At 54.5% G+C, this 19886-nt stretch overlaps 4 protein-coding genes across 4 annotated transcripts; 3 read left to right on the forward strand and 1 right to left on the reverse strand.

The window, feature by feature from the left end:
• Positions 1 to 3693: 3693 nt before the first annotated feature.
• CC1G_13198 (hypothetical protein) lies at positions 3694 to 4538 on the forward strand (the record flags this gene model as incomplete). Its single annotated transcript, XM_001833732.2, has 4 exons — positions 3694 to 3967; positions 4037 to 4271; positions 4336 to 4357; positions 4389 to 4538. The coding sequence occupies 4 exons, from the start codon at positions 3694 to 3696 to the stop codon at positions 4536 to 4538; spliced, it is 681 nt and encodes a 226-aa protein (XP_001833784.2).
• A 484-nt stretch (positions 4539 to 5022) lies between these two features.
• CC1G_13199 (hypothetical protein) lies at positions 5023 to 5849 on the forward strand (the record flags this gene model as incomplete). The annotated part of the gene is made up of 3 exons (XM_001833733.2): positions 5023 to 5093; positions 5163 to 5402; positions 5435 to 5849. 3 exons carry the CDS (start codon positions 5023 to 5025, stop codon positions 5847 to 5849), a joined length of 726 nt encoding a protein of 241 aa, XP_001833785.2.
• A 1017-nt stretch (positions 5850 to 6866) lies between these two features.
• On the reverse strand, positions 6867 to 14155 carry CC1G_15232 (hypothetical protein; the record flags this gene model as incomplete). The annotated part of the gene is made up of 7 exons (XM_002910278.1): positions 6867 to 8224; positions 8279 to 9013; positions 9074 to 9438; positions 9480 to 10890; positions 10955 to 11266; positions 11389 to 12086; positions 12261 to 14155. The coding sequence occupies 7 exons, from the start codon at positions 14153 to 14155 to the stop codon at positions 6867 to 6869; spliced, it is 6774 nt and encodes a 2257-aa protein (XP_002910324.1).
• Positions 14156 to 17222: 3067 nt separating this feature from the next.
• On the forward strand, positions 17223 to 18570 carry CC1G_12170 (hypothetical protein; the record flags this gene model as incomplete). The annotated part of the gene is made up of 2 exons (XM_001833736.2): positions 17223 to 18021; positions 18071 to 18570. 2 exons carry the CDS (start codon positions 17223 to 17225, stop codon positions 18568 to 18570), a joined length of 1299 nt encoding a protein of 432 aa, XP_001833788.2.
• Positions 18571 to 19886: the final 1316 nt, after the last annotated feature.

Raw genomic sequence — 19886 nt, forward strand, 5'->3', positions numbered from 1 at the left:
GGGAATAGTGATGTCATTGCTAAATCCGGTGAGTAAGTTACTTTGTTTGGCGTGCGTGATAGCCTAAAAGTGGCCGTAGCCCTCTCGTCAGGGGCGCGTTTTAAAGCGCTCGATCGACCGTTCAAGGCGAGCCCAAGATGTCGCCAATACGCGAAGGTCTCGGTAAGTTACGGTCTTTTTTATTCAACTGTCTCTCCTGGTACCCACCCATTCTAACACCCTAACACCCCTATCGCCAACTAGTCCGTTTTAGGTCGGTTTAAAGGACTGTGAGGGGTGTTGAAACCATCTGAAAACCGAGGGATCTTTTCTGGGGGAGCAGAAGTCAGGTAGATCGGATGGGGTTGGGTAAGAGGGGTAGAAGGTGAGGTGAGTTCGGATATAATTCCGTTTGCGTGATTGTCTTGCTGACGGTCTATCCTCCTCGGCTATGGTGTGTTGGAATGGCCTCAATTGGGGTTTCAAATGAGGGCAGAAGTACATGGATTAGGGTATGAAATTGGTGAGTTCTGTTAGCTGTTCACCCCCCCCCCCCCCCAACATCAGTTCGGGGTCCTGAGGGGGTAACCCTATCTTAAACTTTAATTCCCATCTAGGCCTGGCTTGAACCCCATGGAATTATTGGATGTACTTAATATACAGGCTTTCAAATATCATGGGGAGGAGCCCAACTTAGGATGGGGGAGGGGGAGAGGGAGGAGGGTGCTCTTCTGGGGTACCTGCCAGATTAAGCCAGAGGAGATGGATCAACGAATTTAGTTCCGTCCACCGGATCGGAGGCGGAACAAGATCGACTTACCTTTTCAGGAATCGGCTACACGGTAGGTGAAAGTCTGGTTTCAATTTCTTGCTGGAATTGGAAACCTGCGACAACAACCAGACCAAAACGACGACCAGACCAAGGATGGGTGGATGGCTGGGGTAAGGGTCCCTGGTTTCCAAACTCGGGTACATTTGGAAACCAGGTACCATAGTGTCGTACACCAGATGTACGATGGTGTCGTACACCAGTTGTACAAATGGTGTCGTACACCAGTTGTACGATGGTACGATGACGTCGTACATCGGTTGTACGATGGTACGATGGTGTCGTACAAGTGTGTACGATAGTGGCGTAGCAGTGTACGATGGGTGTACGATGGCGTCGTACAGGGGTTGTACGATGGTACGATGGCTTCGTACGCCGGTTGTACGATGGTACGATGGCGTCGTACAGCGAGTGTACGATGGGGTACTCTCATCGTACACTCGTCGTACGATGAAGGTACGATGGCGTCGTACACTGTACGATGACGTCGTACACCGGTTGTACGATGGTACGATGGCGTCGTACAAGTGAACGATGAGGTGGGGTCATCGTACAGCGAGTGTACGATGGGGGTACGATGGGGTACTCTCATCGTACACTCGTTGTACGATGAAGGTACCATGGCGTCGTACACTGTACGATGACATCGTACATCAGATGTACGATGGTACGATGCCATCGTACATTTTGGTTTCAATAATCTATTTCAGGTAGAAACCATGTACGATGGCATCGTACACTTGTACGATAAGGGTGTACGATGGTACGATGGCATCGTACCAAATGGTTTCAATAACCGATTTCGGGTAGACACCGTGTACGATCATCGTACATTGGTACGATGAAGTGTACGATTTACCGAAAAAATTATTTTTTTTTGTACGATGGTACGATGAATGTACGATGACATCATTTTCCCACGGGGGACGACGGTACGACGTCGTACATTAAACATGGCCATGTTTTTTGGAACATAATATTAGGGGTACTCTCATCGTACACTCGTTGTACGATGAAGGTACGATGGCGTCGTACACTGTACGATGCCATCGTACATTTTGGTTTCAATAATCGATTTCAGGTAGAAACCATGTACGATGGCATCGTACACTTGTACGATAAGGGTGTACGATGGTACGATGCCATCGTACCAAATGGTTTCAATAACCGATTTCGGGTAGACACCGTGTACGATCATCGTACATTGGTACGATGAAGTGTACGATTTACCGAAAAAATTATTTTTTTTTGTACGATGGTACGATGAATGTACGATGACGTCATTTTCCCACGGGGGACGATGGTACGACGTCGTACATTAAACATGGCCATGTTTTTTGGAACATAATATTAGGGAGTGGTGTTCCTGGAACACCGCATACAGAGGGTGGCTACCACTCTGACTCAGAGAGTGGTGTTCCTGGAACACCGCATACAGAGGGTGACCACTCCGACTCAGAGAGTGGTGTTCCTGGAACACCGCATGTGAGCGAGTCACTACTCGGACTGAGGGAGTGGTGTTTGACCACTCCGACTCAGAGAGTGGTGTTCCTGGAACACCACATCCAGAGGGTGACCACTCCGACTCAGAGAGTGGTGTTCCTGGAACACCGCATGTGAGCGAGTCACTACTCGGACTCAGAAAGTGGTGTTCCTGGAACACCGCATACAGAGGGTGGCTACCACTCCGACTCAGAGTGTGGTGTTCCTGGAACACCGCATGCGAGCGAGTCACACTCGGACTGAGGGAGTGGTGTTCCTGGAACACCGCATACAGAGGGTGACGACTCCGACTCAGAGTATGGTTCCGACTCAGAGTGTGAGCGAGTCACACTCGGACTGAGGGAGTGGTGTTCCTGGAACACCGCATACAGAGGGTGGCGACTACCAGACTCAGAGAGTGGTGTTCCCGGAACATCAGAGCAACAGCGGCCCACCACCTCATCTCAGAGACTTGAGCAGGATGCGCCCAGGGTCCCCCATACTCTCCCCTGACCCTTTCCCCCAGGGTCAGTCCCCAGGGTCCCCCATATTCTCCTCTGACCCTGTCCCCCAGGGTCAGTCCAATATGACCCCAGGGTCAGACCGACCCTACTCCATTTTTTCTCTCTCTATAACCCTAACCCTAAGTGACGATGGACTGACGACGGAGCGACGATGGACTGACGATGAGCGACCGCAGAGTGACGACGGACTGACGATGAGCGACGACGGAGCAACGATGACCGACGATGGGAGACCTAACCCTAAGTGCGAGGGTGTTTGGCTGACGATGGTGCGACGATGGAGTGAGTATGAGCGACGATGGACTGACGACGAGCGACGATGGTGCGACGACGGTGTGCGGATGAGCGACGATGAGCGACCATAACGGCGTTTGTTGCGACGACGGGCGTCATTCTATCCGAGATGTCGTTTGGAAAGAGGGCCGTTCTCGCGACGACGGCGGGTTTGTAACACGGCCATGTTACGGGAAGTATATTATTAGGCAATTATGTCGTTAATCAAACGCATGCATACCACAAACGGCTTTCAGACAATAGAAAGCATTGTCATTGAACCTTAAGTTCAGATTGTGGGCGGCTATAGTATGCGTGAGGGATCCGAGGCATCGGAGACAGCTCAGCCAGAAATTCTGGAAGGTAGTTAGATTCGCCCTTTTGTCACTTTACGACGCCTACACTTATTATCATAACCTCGTCTCAGGGTGCCTCAGGAGATGGCCACAACTGAAAAGAGCCTGAACAAACACGCTCGTCGTGCCTGTGCCGGAATCGGGGAGGTCAGAAGGTGCAGTCGTCGCCCACAGTCTCATTGTCGTATGTATAAAGCGTCACTCCTAAAGTCAAGTAATACCGATACTCCAATCTCTGACTCCCCCAAGGATGTTCACTCCTCTGGTTGCTCTGCGTTCTGTCCTCATTGTTGCCTTTATGGCAGTGGAATGCGTTAAAGCTTTACCGCAGCCTTCTGAACCTCCCAGTGTCGAGCTGTTGGAGGCAATTCCTAGCCCCGCAGAGCTGATTCGCGCTGCCGAGACTGGAGAGTTCAAGGTGGTACCTGGTCCCGGTCTACCCTCTCTCGAATCCCTCAATTTTACCTCCCGCGATCTCGTCGTTCGCCCACTCGAGCGTATCGAGCGCTCCAAGGAAGCTCAAGGTGAACTTTTTTTTTCTGCCATTTGGTGTCATATTTTGTCGGTGCTCACCCCACCCTTTTGTATGGTAGAGGACAGGGAGAGGTCGAGCTCCTTCACAAAGCGGTACACCCCGACGTGTGACTGGCACCAATATCTCATCAGCATGCCCAACGCGTGGGCCTGCCACGAGTATCTCCACTCTATTGGTAGTGTGACCTGCGCGGTACCCTCCTCGGGATCGAGGTTCTGCCATACGGTCAGCGGGTACGCAGATGTTGCATGGTACGGGAGGGTGAACGGCGTGGCCTACACACAATCTAGCTGGTAAGGTCCTAAAGCCTCTAGATGTGGATAGAGGGGTTCTGATGTGCATATTCATCGCCGACAGCGCTAATGTTGCGAATGGTGGAGTGTGGGTGCTAAATAACTGTGTTTTAACAGCGTTTCCGTCTCTACCGGTTCTCAATGAAGGCGAGTAGTACCATTGCGTATGACAAGGGTGATCTATATCTGACGGCTTCCCCTCGACGAATAGGTACCAACGCGGCCTGGGGTAATGAAAACCTCATTGTTGAGGTGCGCAAGTTCTAGGCTCCAGGGTTAGGAATGAATGCTTTATACTGCTAGCGATGTGAGATGTTACACACTGGATATTATGCTGTACTCTTCTTCAATTATAAATCCTGTGTCGTCGTCACTGTGGTCTCGTTTTGCTACCTGGACCCCTACAGTGCCCATTTCCTCTACAGTCTATTCAGATTTCCACGAGGAGACCGTGTGTTATAGGAAAAAGCGAGGTATCCGCAGACTTTGTGTGATGTTGTGTGATTTTATAAGGTTTTGTTATCGATGTGCCTTATAGCTTCAAATGACCACCGATTAGGGTGAAGGTCTTGCCCCGTGTCACCTCAAGGCGACCTTCAACTCACCTTGCGTCAACACTACCAGCCGCTGTGTCGAGCCCAAACTTGTGTTTGGTCGTTGTACAAACAGCGGAGCCGCCGGACCGCTAGACAGAGCGCGCTGGTTTAGGAGCCTGGTTACCTACCCTTTCCTAGCAAGCCACCTACTCCCAATGACGAAACCGAAGATATCAGCACGCTCCAAACGTTCCCCGCGATACCTGTACGCGACTTACCGCACCGAGTACGTAGACCATTCGGCTAATTACACCACCACCACCACCAAGTCTATCATTTCTAACCGCCCAAACAGGTGTGAAGAAGCGTTCCCCGCCGCCTTTGAATTTACGGACGAAAGGATCAAAGACCGTCGTCTTCCTGTGCAGCCCCTCTATAAGCCCGACATTGGAGTGAAGATACCCGTTCCGATGTATTTTGCCGGCTTCATTGTCTCTGCTGGGTGGCATCACCACTGGAACCGCCGCCACGGTGTGCATGGTGCAGACGTTGTCGCGTCCAAGGCAGTGGTCGACTGGGTTAAGCTCGGTAGTCCGTGAGTACTTCTACCGGTGTTGAAAGAGACAGCTCACTGACGTTTCGTGCATTTACCACCCCCTCACGGTTCGCTCGACACTCCACCATCGCCATCTCCAGCGAGCCCTTTCTCGCACCCCGTGTATATCCCTACCCAACGGGCGACAATGTGATATACTTCATCACCCATTTGGCAGACCGACGAGATATCGATTACTTTTACGACAACCGGGACGCCATTCTTGACCGCTTCCTGGACGTGTTGAGCTTTCCCTCAGACGAGAAGGACATAATCAAGACAAGGTTATTCAAATGGCATAGGGTGATGCCTACGACAATGTCAGCGTTGGATGACTTGAAGGAGGATTTACCGGAGGATATGTGTTTGCAGTACACGGGGCCTATCCCCGACGAGTTCAAGTCTGAGTACAACTCCGCCTCTGAGTCCGAGTCCGAGTCTGACTGACCAGATGTTGCGACTCTTCGCACTGTATCCTATGTATTGCCAATGAATTTTGATGCAAACGAGTACGACGCGCGGAGGTCAGGCAAGGGAATGATCAATGAAAGTTGGCGAACTGCTAGGAAATCCTTGCCCACACAAGACGGCTTTCGGAGTCGCTTCATCGCCTTTTGGAAGTCAGGCAGACCCCTCAGACCTGGACTGCCTTTGAGGTATTGCAACATCAGCGCTTATTGATCTCGACATCTCGTCGAATGGGATCTCTGCACGAGCGCGCGGTACCCTCAGGGACTGCATTTAGTAGCAATGGAAATTAAGCGCCCAAAGGCAGATCCACGTTCTTTTTGGACGCCCGTCGCCCGCCTGTAGATGCTATACGACCTCATCGTACTTCGAGACCAAAGTAATCGCATTGGAGACGGCATCCAGCTTTGAACGCGGCGTCGAATTAGAGAAGGGAACTCCCGCGTGCAAGGTGTATCAAAGAGCTCTACTAGCGTGTTTCATCTAATGACATATATCAGAGCAATGGCGGTCTAGATATTCAATTCGCCGAGCGCCTCTCCAACTTGAATTTGAACGAGTCGAAAATACGATGGTACTATAGAACTAAAACACGAAAAAAAGAATACGAACATAAGCGTAGCAGTAAGAGTAGCACCAACAAGTACCATAGATGTATCACGGAGCACGGTGACAGACAAGGGGACTTCCCGTTGTCCAAAGTACGACGTGACAGTCTCCCTCGATATTACACAACATAACAGACATACTCACAGACGATAAAACACGTAGAGATGAGGAAAACGAGGGGAAGAAAAACAGAACTAAAAGTCCCAGAAAAGACTACTAATAGAGAGAGAAAGAGAGAGGAGAGGTAATAATGATAAAGAAAAATAAAGCGTAACAGGTATTCGATTAAAACACAATCTTCCAAGAAATGTAAAAGCCCTCAACATGACAACAGAAAGCCCAACGAAACCAAAAACCCAAGCCACAATGGACGTCAGACGTCAAGGCTCACTTACGCCCACCATACCGACTCTCCTCCCTCTCCCTCAACGCACGAGGAGCAGCAGGCGGCGGCCGCCCACTAAGACCCCACCCCACCGACGCCGACGACACCAACCCACCACCACCTCCTTCTCGCTCCCTATCACCCCTCACAAAGTCTCTATACACAGATCTATCCCTGTCCCTATCCCGATCGCGATACGAGTACGAGTCGCGATACGGACCATCCCGATCTCGTCCATACCCAGAATCACGGTACGAAGAGAACGAACCGCGCCCATACGGCGGTCCACCGGAGCTCGACGTCGGCGAACCCCACCTCGTCGAGGGAGGATTGCCCTGCGCTTGTGACTGCGCCCAACTCCTCGGACCAGTAGGGATAGTCTTGGGACGAGGTGCAGTCGGTGTCGCCGTGGTCGTCGTCGTAGCGGTTGTATTCGCCGCCGTGGTAGCAGTCGAAGGTGACGCCGAAGGCGCACCCACCCTCGTAAACGCTGGCGCACTCTGCGGTGGAGGTGGAGCTGCAAGTCCTGAACTAGGCGGGGGCGGGCTGGACGCATGAACACTCGCACTCCTCCCACGTCCATTCACATCCCTGTCCCTATCCCACCTCGTTCCCTCACGGAACGCAGCGGGCCCAGACGGCGTCCTCGCATCCCTCGATCGACCACGTGGCGCTGAAGGAATGGGTGTCGGTGTCGTCCGTCTTGCTCCCATTGAGGGGATACCACCACGGGGAGCGGTAGGCGGAGGTTGCATCGCCTTTGATGTCGTGGTATTGGGGATCGCGCCTACACGCGCAGGCGTAGACTGGACGGGAATCCTTCCACTGACATCCTCGCCCTCCTCCTCCTCGTCACCCAACGAAACCGCGTCGTCGTCCTTCTCCTCTCGCCCGTTCTTGGAATCTGCAGCCACAGCACTAGCTCCATCCTTCTCCCCCTCCTTCGAGGCTTCCCCACTATCACGCTTCTCTTCCTTCTCCTCCCCCTTCCTCGCACCGTACTCCTCCCCATCGGGCCCAAACTGCGAATAATAATCGTACATCGCAGTAGCTGCCGTACTCTCCATACCAGGCGTGGGAGCTCCAAACGCGGAACTCGAGAACACTGAGGTCGGTGCTGAAGCGACGGCGAGGGGAGCTGAAGCCACGATGGTCGACGCCGAGGAGAGTGAACTGGGCATCGCTGACGAACGAGGTGGCGAACTAATCAGCGAACTCAACGACAAGACAGGTTTCTCGAACGCTGGTCGGGTGTCGCGTGGGCGCTCGCCGGTTGTAGTCGTAGTCGTCGTAGTCGCCGCGGGCGTTGCAGAGGTTGATGCGGATCCAGCGAGTAGGAGGTTAGACGGCGAACCCACACCTGGAACAATCAATGAGCCACAACGGACAGTCAAAGAACGAAATGCAAACTTACCATAACCAGACCCGATACCCGTCGAACCAAATCCATATCCTCCAGGTGTAGGAGAGTCAACCGATCCAAAACCAGGCGAGGGCGCGCTCCAATCTGACCAACCACGGGGCGGACGAGGTGAAAGAGGGGTGATGAGAGGCGAGTCTCGAGGCATGGCAGGTGACTCTCGAGCAATGGAAGGTGACTCTCGAGCGATGGCGGGTGAATCTCGAGCGATGGCGGGTGAATCTCGAGCAGAGGACGGTGAAGCACGAGAGACGGACGGCGACTCCCGGAAAGTCGAAGGTGAAGCTCGAGAAACCGCAGGCGATTCCCAAGTCGTCGTACTCGGCGATGCAGGAGCGATAGTCGGAGACCGTTTTACTTCGTCGGCCTTCATCGCCTTATCCTCCTTCCTACTATCGTCCTTCATCTCAACCTCCTTCACCACCCCCTCCTTCCCCTTACCAATCTCCTTACCACCTTCGCCAACATTGGCGACACCCTGATTCTCCTTATCCTTCAACCCACCCATCTTCTCCTCCTCCAACCTCTGCTTCCTCTTCCGCATCGCAAAGTCTTTGAGCGTCATCTTCACTTTCGGCGGTGGAGGCGGCGGAGGCGTAGGTTCACGAACAGGTGCTGGAACAATCGGTATCGAAGCAACACCTGTGCCCGTAGCAGTACCCTCTGAAAGGGATCCGGGATCCGACGAAGGGTTGGTGGCACCAGCTGTTGCTGTCGTCGAGGTGGAATCTACAATCACAGCAGACCAATTAGAAAACATGAAACCTTCAGTAGCGATACGACACGCACCGCTCGATCCATTAACACCCCCATTAACCCGCTTCTGCACACCCACATCCAACCCAGGTATGACAGAAGCAGACCTCGACCTCGCATCGAGGTCAATATCCATCGGCGCCGAGCGTATACCTCCTCCACCCGCCAAAGCTCCTTCAACATTCGTCGTCGAGGCTCGCCCATCCTTCGCCGATTCGTCCTTCTCCTGATCCTTCTCCCCAACAGACCAAGTAGGCGATAACGGAGTAGGAGGCTCCTTCTCCACCCCATCAACATCCATCTTCTCCCCCTCGTTCCTATCCGCCCTATCCACGCGAGAGCAGAAACAGGCGGAGAAGAGAGCGGGCTCGTCGACGGTTGACGCTCGCGCTGCCGTTCTTGATAAGGTTCACGTTTAGCGACTTCAGGGCCGGGATACCCCAACTCGATAACGTGCGACGAAGGCGAGTACGCCGGACTCTCCGTCGCAGACTTGCTTGCAGCTCTCGACGGAACGGTGGCGTGTTTGGGTGTTGGGTCCCTCGAAGGCACACTGACCTCGTCCCTCGAGAGAACCTCGTCGCGAGGCGGCGGTTCATCCCTCGACGGCACATCCTCCTTCTCCTCAGACGACTCATCACTAACAATCGTCCGCCTCCGCGCTTTCACCTTCACGCCTCCCGTCGCCTTCGCCTTGGTCTTCTTCCCGGACTCGTTAGCTTTGGGTGTCTTCACAGCCTTGCCCTTGGGCACCGTCGACGTCGAAACCTCCTCCTCGACCTTCTCCCTCGCAGAAGAAACCCGTCCCCGGCCCTTGGCGGTCTTCGACGCGGCTTTCGACGTAGCAGCAGCACCCTTCTTCTTCGTCATTGCCTTCGTCGGCGTCTCCTCCCTCTCCTCCTCCTCCCGTTCCACCACCACAACCGCCTCATCCGCCTCATCACCGCCATCGTCCTCCTCAGAAGACAAAGCCTCGGGCGTAGGACTAGGCGACATGGGCGTATCCGGTATAATCTCGTTCGGATCTTGCGGTACGAGGTGGAGGTGTGATTCGTCGTCTTCGTCATGGTCCTCCCCATCACTTCTAACCTCGCTTTGCTTCGCAACCTCGGGCTTAGCAGGGTGCTGTAGCCTGGGCCCTTGCTCGCCATCGTCCTCGTCCTCGCTCTCAACCGTACTCCTCCCAGCCTCGTCCTCACCCTCCTCCGCGCCCTCTTCTTCCTCCACAACAACCACCCTCCTCGCCTTCCTCCTGCCAGCCCCTGCCGCAGCACCACTCTTCCTCCCCCGTCGCTTAACAGGCGACTTGGGGATAGCAGGCAACGTAGCAGATGCTCTAGCCCTCTTCTTCGGTGTAGGCGGAGGGGGCATCCTCTCCACTTCCTCGTTTTCGCTTTCGACGGTGCGCTTCTCGTGGTCGATCGAGGTCGGTCTCTCGAGGGGGTTGGGTCTGTTCGAGTTCCGAGGGTGGTTAGGTGACGTCGGTCTCTCGAGGCGGCCGATGGAGGTCGGGTTCAGGTGGTTGGCTGAAGCGGGTGTCTCGGGTTCGCTCTCGACAGTCGTCTTGTCGGGTTCAGGTTCAGGCCTGGGCGAGACCAACGACATGCGCGCAAAGGACGTAGCGGGCGATACACCTCCTCTCCCAACATCAACCTCCATCTCAACATCCGTCCCAGCACTCGAAGGCGACGAAGGAGGAGGCGGCGGGTGGAGCAGCTGCGCATCGTGCAGAACCGAGCTCGTCGAAGGTGGAGGACCATTCGTTGTCGAACTCGTAGGCGGCGGAGGACCATTGATCGTCGAACTGGTAGATACCGGCGGACCATCCGTCGTTGTCATCGACGACATTTCTACAATCACCATAAGCATCAGCATCGTACCACACCAACAAAAATAACCCAATAAAAAACGTACCTTCCCTCCCCAACTTCTCCCTCAACGCACCCAACGCCCTATGCATCCACCTCTTCCTCATCTTGGGCGGCATGTCCTCTTCTACGGGCGGTCTATCGCTCTCGCTCTCGCCCTCCACAACCGCGTCGTCACGTCTATCACCCTCAGCACGCTCCACCGATAACCTCCTTCCACGAGCCGATATTGCCGGTTCGCCGTCGTCGACGTCCATCCGATCAGGATCAGGAGGCCGTAGTTCACGCGTATCGACGAGCGGTGAACCAGACACCGACTCGACATCTGCGTTGCCGTCGTGTCGTGATCGAGAAGAGGCTGGAAGAAAAAAGTCCAACGTTAGCCTACCTTACAACAAACCAATGACGAAGAAAGAGGGAATAAAACCCAACAAAAACCCCGAAAGAAACCCTCGAAAGAATGAACGAACAACAACGTACCTCGTCTCCGCCTCCCAACCCTCTCCCTCTCCCCATCCCCACCTCCATCCACAGCCCTCTCCTTCCCTTTCCCCGCCCTCCTCCTACCCTCTCCCTCCAACCCACCATCCGTCAAATCAACAACCTCCAACCCACCCAACCCACCACTCCCCACAACCCTCTCCCTCGTCCTACACCCTCGCTTACTCCCAAGCCCTCCCCGCAGAACACCACCATCTTCTCCATCCTTGGACGAACCCTCTCTAAACTCCCCCTCCCCCTCCACCTCCCTCACCCCTTCCCTATCCTCTCCTCTATCACCCACTCGCTCTCTACTCCTCGAACACTCCCCCCTTCCACACCTCCCATCGCTAAACTCTCGAGCCTCCTCCCCACGCCCAAAACCCCCACCAAGAAACTCAGGCACCTCCCCACTAACAAACCTCCCCATCAACGTAAACGCGCACTCTTTACTCCTCGCTCCACACGCGCACGTCGTAAACGTCGAACTCAGCGCATGGAGGATGTTGGCGATCTGAGATCGTAATTGGGCGAGCTGCGTCGAGCTGTTTGAGTAGTCGGTGGAATTGTGGTCGGTGGAATTGTGGTCGTCATAAGGGTTGTTGGTTGAAGAGTGGCGCAGGTTGGACGTTGGATGCGTGGTTGATATCGAATCGCCACACGACGACGCGAGCGATGAAAATGCCGAACGGAGGGTGCTACAAAGTCAGGTAAACCATTCGTCTACAACGTAAGGAGAATCGAGAACAGAGTAATGCCAAAAATCTTGGACAGCGAGCCCACAAAAAAGCTCGTAAGAAAAGAAGTAGAAAAGGTAAGAGGAAAGAAGAAATAATAGCAACGAAACCCTAAGAAAAAGAACGAATACGCACTTGAACATCCAAGGACTCTCCACAACGGCAGGAAGAGTATGCACAACATTACCATCATCCCACTCCCATCCAAGAACCACCTCCTCATTCTCCTTCAAATCCCTAAGCGCGAACAACCCAAACTTGAGGGGCGCCTCCTCTTCCTCCTCTACATCCTCTCCATTCCCACCGTCTTTATCCTTCCCTCCACCATCCTTATCCCTCCCCTTCGAATTCGAACTCTTCCTCCTCTTCCTCGAAGAAGCACTAGACCGCGTCGACACCGCCGCATCCTCACAAATAACAGGCCGAAGCACCGCATTCGGCCTACACCCACTCCTCACAAACCGTCCTTCACACCCCACCATCCTCGAATCCAACGCCAAATCCCACGGCTTGCCCAACAAATGGACGAAGGGTTTCGGTAGACCCGTGCTCGCATAGCCATTCAAGACGTCCTCGACGTAATGCCGCGAAGGGGTCAGGACGGAGGTGTAAGGCGAGATGAAAGAGTGCGAGGGGATAGGGGTGGTGGTGTGCAGTGCGAATGTCGGCGGGCGGACGCTATGGTTCGATGACGAGAAGGAGAGGGCTGGGTGGACGGACGTCTGCGGGTCAAGCGAACGCACCGCAAGATTCGGCGGATGCTCAATCGTCTCCTTCGGCAGCACAACAGGCGCCCCCGAGTCCAAACTCGTGCTAAACGCCGACACCCCCCGCCACTTCTGCGCCTCCTCCCAAAGCTTCTTCCTCGTCTCCTCACTAGGCACGATATCCTTCGAAACATGGACGTACGACGAACTCCACGCCTCCTCGACGTCGATGATATCGGTGGGCGGTGTGTCTTCAGTGTGGCCGTGCGCGCCGTTCACAACGACGGTGGGGAGGACCGGTGTCAGCGTATGATGCGTCGAATTTCTGCGGCGGCGTTTGTGGCTCCCCCCGTCCCCCGAGGCCGCCGCCGCCCTCCTCCTCCGCCCATCCTTCTCAACCACCGCCGAGCCCGGACTCGCCCTCCTCCTCGGCCCCGGCGTCCCCAACCCTCCTGCTCCCCCTCTTCCTCCCTGCCCTAAACCTTGACCCTGCATCTGTATAGAATAACACAAAGATTGAGCCTCCCGACCCCCAACAGCCTGCGCATCCAAAATAATCCTCACCCTCTCCTTCTGCAGCCTCGCCGCTCTCGCAAAATCCACAGGTCTGGGACTACACTCCCAGCACCTCCACTCCTCGGGTACCCTCCCCTCCACAATATCAAAACACGCAGCATGGCACCACCGCTCGCAGATATCGCACGCGATGCTGAAGCCGTCGTCGAACGTCGACCCGCAAATGCACCGGATGGCGTTCGTGTCGATGGGCGTCGTGTCGGGGTCTTGTGATGATGCTGTCGCTAGCGGTGGTGCTGTGGCTAGACTACCCCTCGGTGGTTTGGTCGACGAATTCGGCGGTCGAGTCGAAGATGAGGTGGGTGGCCGCGTTGAGGACTGGGGTGGCCGGTTCGCTGTGGACGACGGCGGTCGACTCGAAGATGCGGCCGGTGGACGGTTCAGTGTAGTCGAAGAAGAAGACGCCGCCCGGTCCTTTGACGTCGTGCGCTGTATCGAAGCGGGAGGTAAAACCTCCTCCTCGACATCAAGATGGACCGCCTTCCGCTTCGAGGGTACCATTTTCTCGCCCCCAATCAACGGGCTCGGTTTGGCGATGCCCACTCGGTTGGTTTTGTGGTTGGTGTCCAGTGGTGTCGTTTTGTGGTTGGTGTCGTGCGGCGTCGTGTCGGTGTTGGGATTGTGGTTGGCGTCAAGCGGCGTCGTCGTGTGGGCGATGTTGGCGGTGAGCGGGTTGGTCGAGTCAACAAGGTTGGTGGGTGTAAGGCCTAACAAACCCAAAGCGGCCTCTTGCGCATCGTCGTTCATTCCCTCCACCAACGAAATATTCCTAACCCTTCTGCTCCTAATGTCGTGTATACTTCTTCGCTCCTGGTTTTGTAGTCTTCTTCGATCCTAGTCGGTACTCTTCGTCTCCTAGGTCGTAGTCTCCTTCTCCTTCTAATGCCGTATACTCCTTCTCCTCGTTCGTCGACTCCAAAATCCAGCTCCTACGTATCTCGTGGTCTGGTTCGCTTTCGGTTTTTTCGTTCGCGTTGACTAGATGAGGTCGCGCTGGTCAAAGTCGTAGTTCATGAGCGACGACCCCTCGAAAAACGCTGTCCGTGGTGTTTATGTGCGTCGTTGTCGGACTAAAAAGATGCGTAGTTGTCGACGAAGCGTGATGTCGGCGGTGGATGTCGAACGAAGCCCTAACGTCGGCGTCGGATGTCGAACGAACCAAAACGGTGGTGGATGTCGAACGGAACCAAACACTGCACAGTCAAAAGTCGGAAGTCGAACTTGCTGGCCTTGAAGTTTGGTAAAGTGTTTGGTAAGAAAAACAAGAACAAAAGGGCGGAACACGAAACACCTGAACCCAGCCTCACTAACACCAGAGCAGTTCGTTCGGTTTGGGCTGAGCGAATGCTTACCACACCACAGCACCACAGCGCCGGCTCTCCCGTCCCAGTGCGGGCTTTGTTTGGCACAGTCTTGTGGACTGTTTGGCCGAGTCGTCTCGAGTCAACACTCAACGGCTCTCCGTACTGGAGTCTCCGTTCTAATCCTCATTTGCCGCACTATGCCGTTGGAGGCTGCATAACAGAATGACGATAAAGGTTTCACCACCATGCCGAATATGATGGGTCAGATGAGTCCGCGACTCACACGAAAGCTGTAGAGATAAGCCCGATAAGACCGAGAGTGCGATAAAAATAGATTGCTCTGCGGGGGAGGCGCGTGTCCTATATAGGCTGAGTGGTTGTATGTTCCATCCTCCCTTATGTTGGCGTTACTGCGTTACCTTGATGGTCGTCCTTGTGTTTCATTGTCTCGGGAGGGTCTGGTAGTCCGATGCACCCACTATCCCCTTAGTTCCCAGTTACCGAGAGTGACCACGACAAGTGTCGTCGCTGAGCCCTGGCCCTGAAGGACCATAAGGCAGGTGAAACCCCTTCACCAGAAGGAATTGAATTAGAAACACCGTACACGCCGATATTCCCGAACCACGAATATGTACATCTCACTTATCAGCTCGCGCCTTGAGCTCTTGAGGGCTCGGAACGTCAAGGAACCCCTTCTGATACGTACGCTTCTCGAGCGATAAGCGGTATCGATAATTAAGGTGCCGTACATACCTCGACATCCGTCCTGCACTCTAACAGCCATTCCCTCAGTCGAAAAGGCATTCCTCAATCGCGGAACTGCCTTCGAGAAAAACCAAGCCGGCAAAACCTGAAGCAAAACACGTTGGTTCCATGCTTCACGTCACAGCCAGGGGTACCTGCAGGACATGTGGGCGATGTAGATACAAACGGCGTGGCGAGGTGCTCGTTTCTCAACGTTCCTCGCGCGACTGCCACTTGTCTCTTCCCGGTCGATTGCAACGACTTCTACGACTACGACTGCTCGACTGGTGATTGCGACGACTGCTTCGACCGCACAATTGCTCGACTGCTACGACTGCTCGACGACGATCCTCGACTGATAGCGGTTTACGACACGCCACAGCGACAAAGATTAGGGAACAATGAAGCTCCACTCTGTTCTGGTTCTTGTGACGATGGCGGTGGTGGGGCGGGTTAGGGCGCAATCGAATGGAGGTGCGTCACCCTCTTGGCTTTCTAACATTGCTACAGCCAAACTCACTGCGTACCTCGCCTCTGTGCTGACTCTGCGTGTCTGACCATCTACGAATTCTGGACCCCGACCCATGTTAAACGTTACACGCCATTCAAAACGCACGCCATCTCCCATGGGCGTGCCATCGACTCACGGAAATCGCTTCGCTCGAACGACCGTGGATAATGCCCTCCATTTCAACCCGATACCCACCACTATTCCCAACGCCGACGAATTGCCTCCACGCGATGCAACTGAATCGGCATGTCTCATCGCTCGATAAACGAAATTCGAATGATCGACGTCGCCCAACGACTTGACTGGATTGCTCTGACTTGACGACTCGACTACTGCGACTCCGCTACTCTACTTGACGACGTGTAGAGCTCGAAAGCGGGATTTCGCCCTGCATACTCGAGTGCACGATGGCGAGTACGCGGCAGAACGATTGTGGGAGTGTGTGTGAGTACCACTTTCTCTTCCTTCGTCCAAGTCCTACTTCTCGCAGTTCCACCTTCTCTGTCCATTCGGCGTTCAGTTCGCGATCCAAGTCCCCGTCGAAGTCCATCCCCCTGTCTCAATGTATCAGCCTTCCTATGAGCTTCTCAACTTTAGCGCCAACCCCTCAACGTCCGAGATGCTAACGAATCTTCGCAGAGCAAACCTTCAATGTACATGCCGCAACCCTCAATTCTTATCCGACGCGAGGGCGTGCCTTGAAACGCGGTGCTCGACGGAGGAGGTGGAAGCTGCGGAGAGGGTTCAGAGGGAGAGCTGTGCAGCTGGTGAGTCCCCGTTTTAGTTTCGCTTTGCATTCTTTCTGTCCTATGAAGCCCGGGGGAGTGTAAGAGGCTCGCCTTGGCGTTGGTAATTCGAAAGTTCGGATTCTGGTTCAAATTGGGCTTGCGATGGGACTAGTGAAGCAAGGTTGGCGCTGGTGGTAGACTGTGGTCGACAGCGGGTCTTGGATGCTCGAGCGTTGTGCTACGGGCCTACTACACGATGCTAGATACGTCTTCGTTCGCGCTTCGACTCCCCTCTCCCCCTTCTACTGCGCTACCAAAACATCGAACTCGCTAACTAATTTTCTCTCTCTCTCGATAGCCGGTTTCCCCCTCCCACCGACTCCACCACCTTGTTTGATTGGATCCGGAAACTGTATCGGGAGATGGAATATGTTGTCCGCCATAACAACGAGCAGTCGGAGGCCTTCCGAGCGACAATAGGCATTCTGATTGGTGACACATGTTCGCCTATCCTGTGGGTGCTGTACATGGCTGACCTCCCGCAATGGATACCGAACGACGACGACGATGTGGTTCTTGGTACGACCCCGGTTACCAACCTGGAGCAAGCGGACGACATTCTCCTTCTCTCGACGACAGCACGGGGCCTGCAGAGGAAGATGTCTGGACTGTTTCGGTGGTGCGGCAGGAACTTCATGATCATCAACAGTGTCAAGTCCGAGGTCATGGTGTTTGGAACCCGCTCCACCGACATGCCCCAGTTTCGGTTCGGCGATGAGGTGGTGTCGGTAGTGGATGCGCAGTCCTACATCGGCTTCAAGGTCTCGTCAAAACCACGGATGCTGCTGTCGCGACATTACGACGAGAAGGCAGAGCAGGCACGTCAGGTGGGACTCAGTATCTGTGGCCTAGAAGCACTGATTGGAAAGATGCCCGTGCCTCATCTCCTCAAGCTGTACCAATCGCTGGTGGACCCTCACCTGACGCACGGGTGTGAAATCATCCTCGATACGGTGGCCAACCAGTTACAGAAGCTGGAACGGGTCCAGTTAGCATTTCTGAGACGGGTGTTGGGCGTAGGCGAGCGCAGCATACGCGTGGTCCTGTTCACGGAGACGGGCATGCTCCCCATCCGTATTCGACGCCTGCTGCTCGCGATCGACTGTGTCCGCTACTATGTACGGCTACCTCGGGGACACCTGGCTCGGGAGGCGTTTGAAAGAGGCTATGGCACTGGACGCGATGGGGAAGGGCAACTGGGTAGCAGACTTGCGAGCTGTGATTTCGGAGCTGCCCTACTCGACGTCATTTCCGGACGCCCAGTCGGTGCGGGATGAGCAGATATGGTTGGATCTGACAAAGGACATCCGGACAGGGGCTGACAAATGGCTACACACGCTCCTCGAGGACAACGAACTGCTATACCTGCTACACGGGAGGAAGGAGCGAGTGGGATCGGGTGAAGTTAGAGTGGTGCGACGGTCTTTGCGGGGGTACCTCAGAATCGGGAATCGAGACCACCGTGTGGCGCTCACCAAACTACTGGTCGCAAACCACACCCTTCGCTCGGTAACTGGTCGGTGGGCAGGCATACCACTAAACGAGCGGTGGTGCCGAATGTGTGGACAGGCGGAAGAGACACCCGAACACGTCCTATTGGAATGTCGTGGGGTCGCTGAGGTGATCACCCAGAGACAGAGGGTGCGACAGCTGCTAATGAACGTCTTGAAGCCAGACGATATGGAACGCATCCGAAGCGTGGGGAGCAGGGGCACCGACCAACTGCGCATTCTCATCAGCATCGACAAGGCCAGCGTGATAGTGGCACCCTTTGCGTACAAGGTCATGAAGACGCTTCGACAGGTAGCATCGTAACACACAAACTGCCGCATATATATATTCGAGAACCAATGTGTATAAAATAGGAAGTATATGGGAGTATTTGTGACCCAAACACGGGAGAAATCGTGAATTAAAACTCCTCGGGTTGTCGGCTACTCTGGGATGGACATCGACTACCTACGGGCTGGCGACAGTCGCCCTTTGTCCCGACAACTTACTGGGCTGATGAGAGTTCTGGGAGTTCCTCTCTATTAGTCAGCCTGGGGGTTACGGTGCCCACGAGGCTGCTGGACCTTGGAAACACACACACACACACACCTCCACCCCGCAGTTTGACGGACATCCCGACGCTCGCCCCCTCAACCACCGCTATATCTAGCCCTTCGGCGGAGTCTAGTGCAAGCGATACGCCCGGCGAGCTGGAGGAAGGCGAAGGCGAGGAGGGAGGAGCAGGTCGGACTGGTGGAGCGTGGGGTATGATGTTGAATTTGGGAGGGGTAGTCGGATTGGCTTGGGCGTTGGTGTAGAGGGTATCGATGATTCAAATGACTCGTCCCAGTTCCTATGTGGGTGAGAGTCAAATTGTCAATTACTCGAGTAGTCCATTGCCGGGAAGACATAGGGTAGCCGATTGTTAACGTTTGCAGAACCTTGAATCTTAAGTTGGTTTCTAAATCCCTGAGGCCGTGATACGACTATTCCTTCAACTGCTTACAGGCACTGTTTTAGCTAGCATCAGATAACTGTCATATCATTCGTTGACACTTTGCCTCGTGTTCCATGGGGTTCTCGTCATGAGAATGACAACGTGGTATCTGAGTGGTCGAGGCGAAAGGCCACAGTCGTCCCCAGATCTTTTCTACATACTACCTCGCCCATCCCGACGATCTTCGCTTGTCCGGACACCGATGGCTGATCAGAAGCAAGGTGCGACTCTGAATACTTCGTAAGAGGCCGCTGCTCACCCACGGTCCTGGGCGCTAGGCCTAGTTCACTCTCCAAAGGTTCGACGACAAGGGTTGAGCAGGCGCAGTGTATACCAGGGCATCCTTCTCTTCGTCAAGCTTCCGAGCGGTGACACTACAAGCCTAAATGTCAGCAAAGATATAACGTTCTCAGAACTGAAAAGGTTGCTCCAGGAGGAGTTGCGCTGTTCCAGTGGTACGTCCATCTCCGACCAAGTGGTCCATTCATCGAACGCTGAGCTGGCGCGATCTTCTGCCAGACCCACTCCTGTTCTTCCACCGTGACCAACAACTTCGGACGAACTCCCGAACGCTCCAGGACTATGGAATCGAAAGCGGATCCATGCTACGTATCGGAGTTGTCCTCAGCAATGGTGAAGACCC

Source organism: Coprinopsis cinerea (assembly GCF_000182895.1).
Source record: "Coprinopsis cinerea okayama7#130 chromosome 10 map unlocalized cont3.10, whole genome shotgun sequence".
NCBI lineage: Eukaryota > Fungi > Basidiomycota > Agaricomycetes > Agaricales > Psathyrellaceae > Coprinopsis > Coprinopsis cinerea.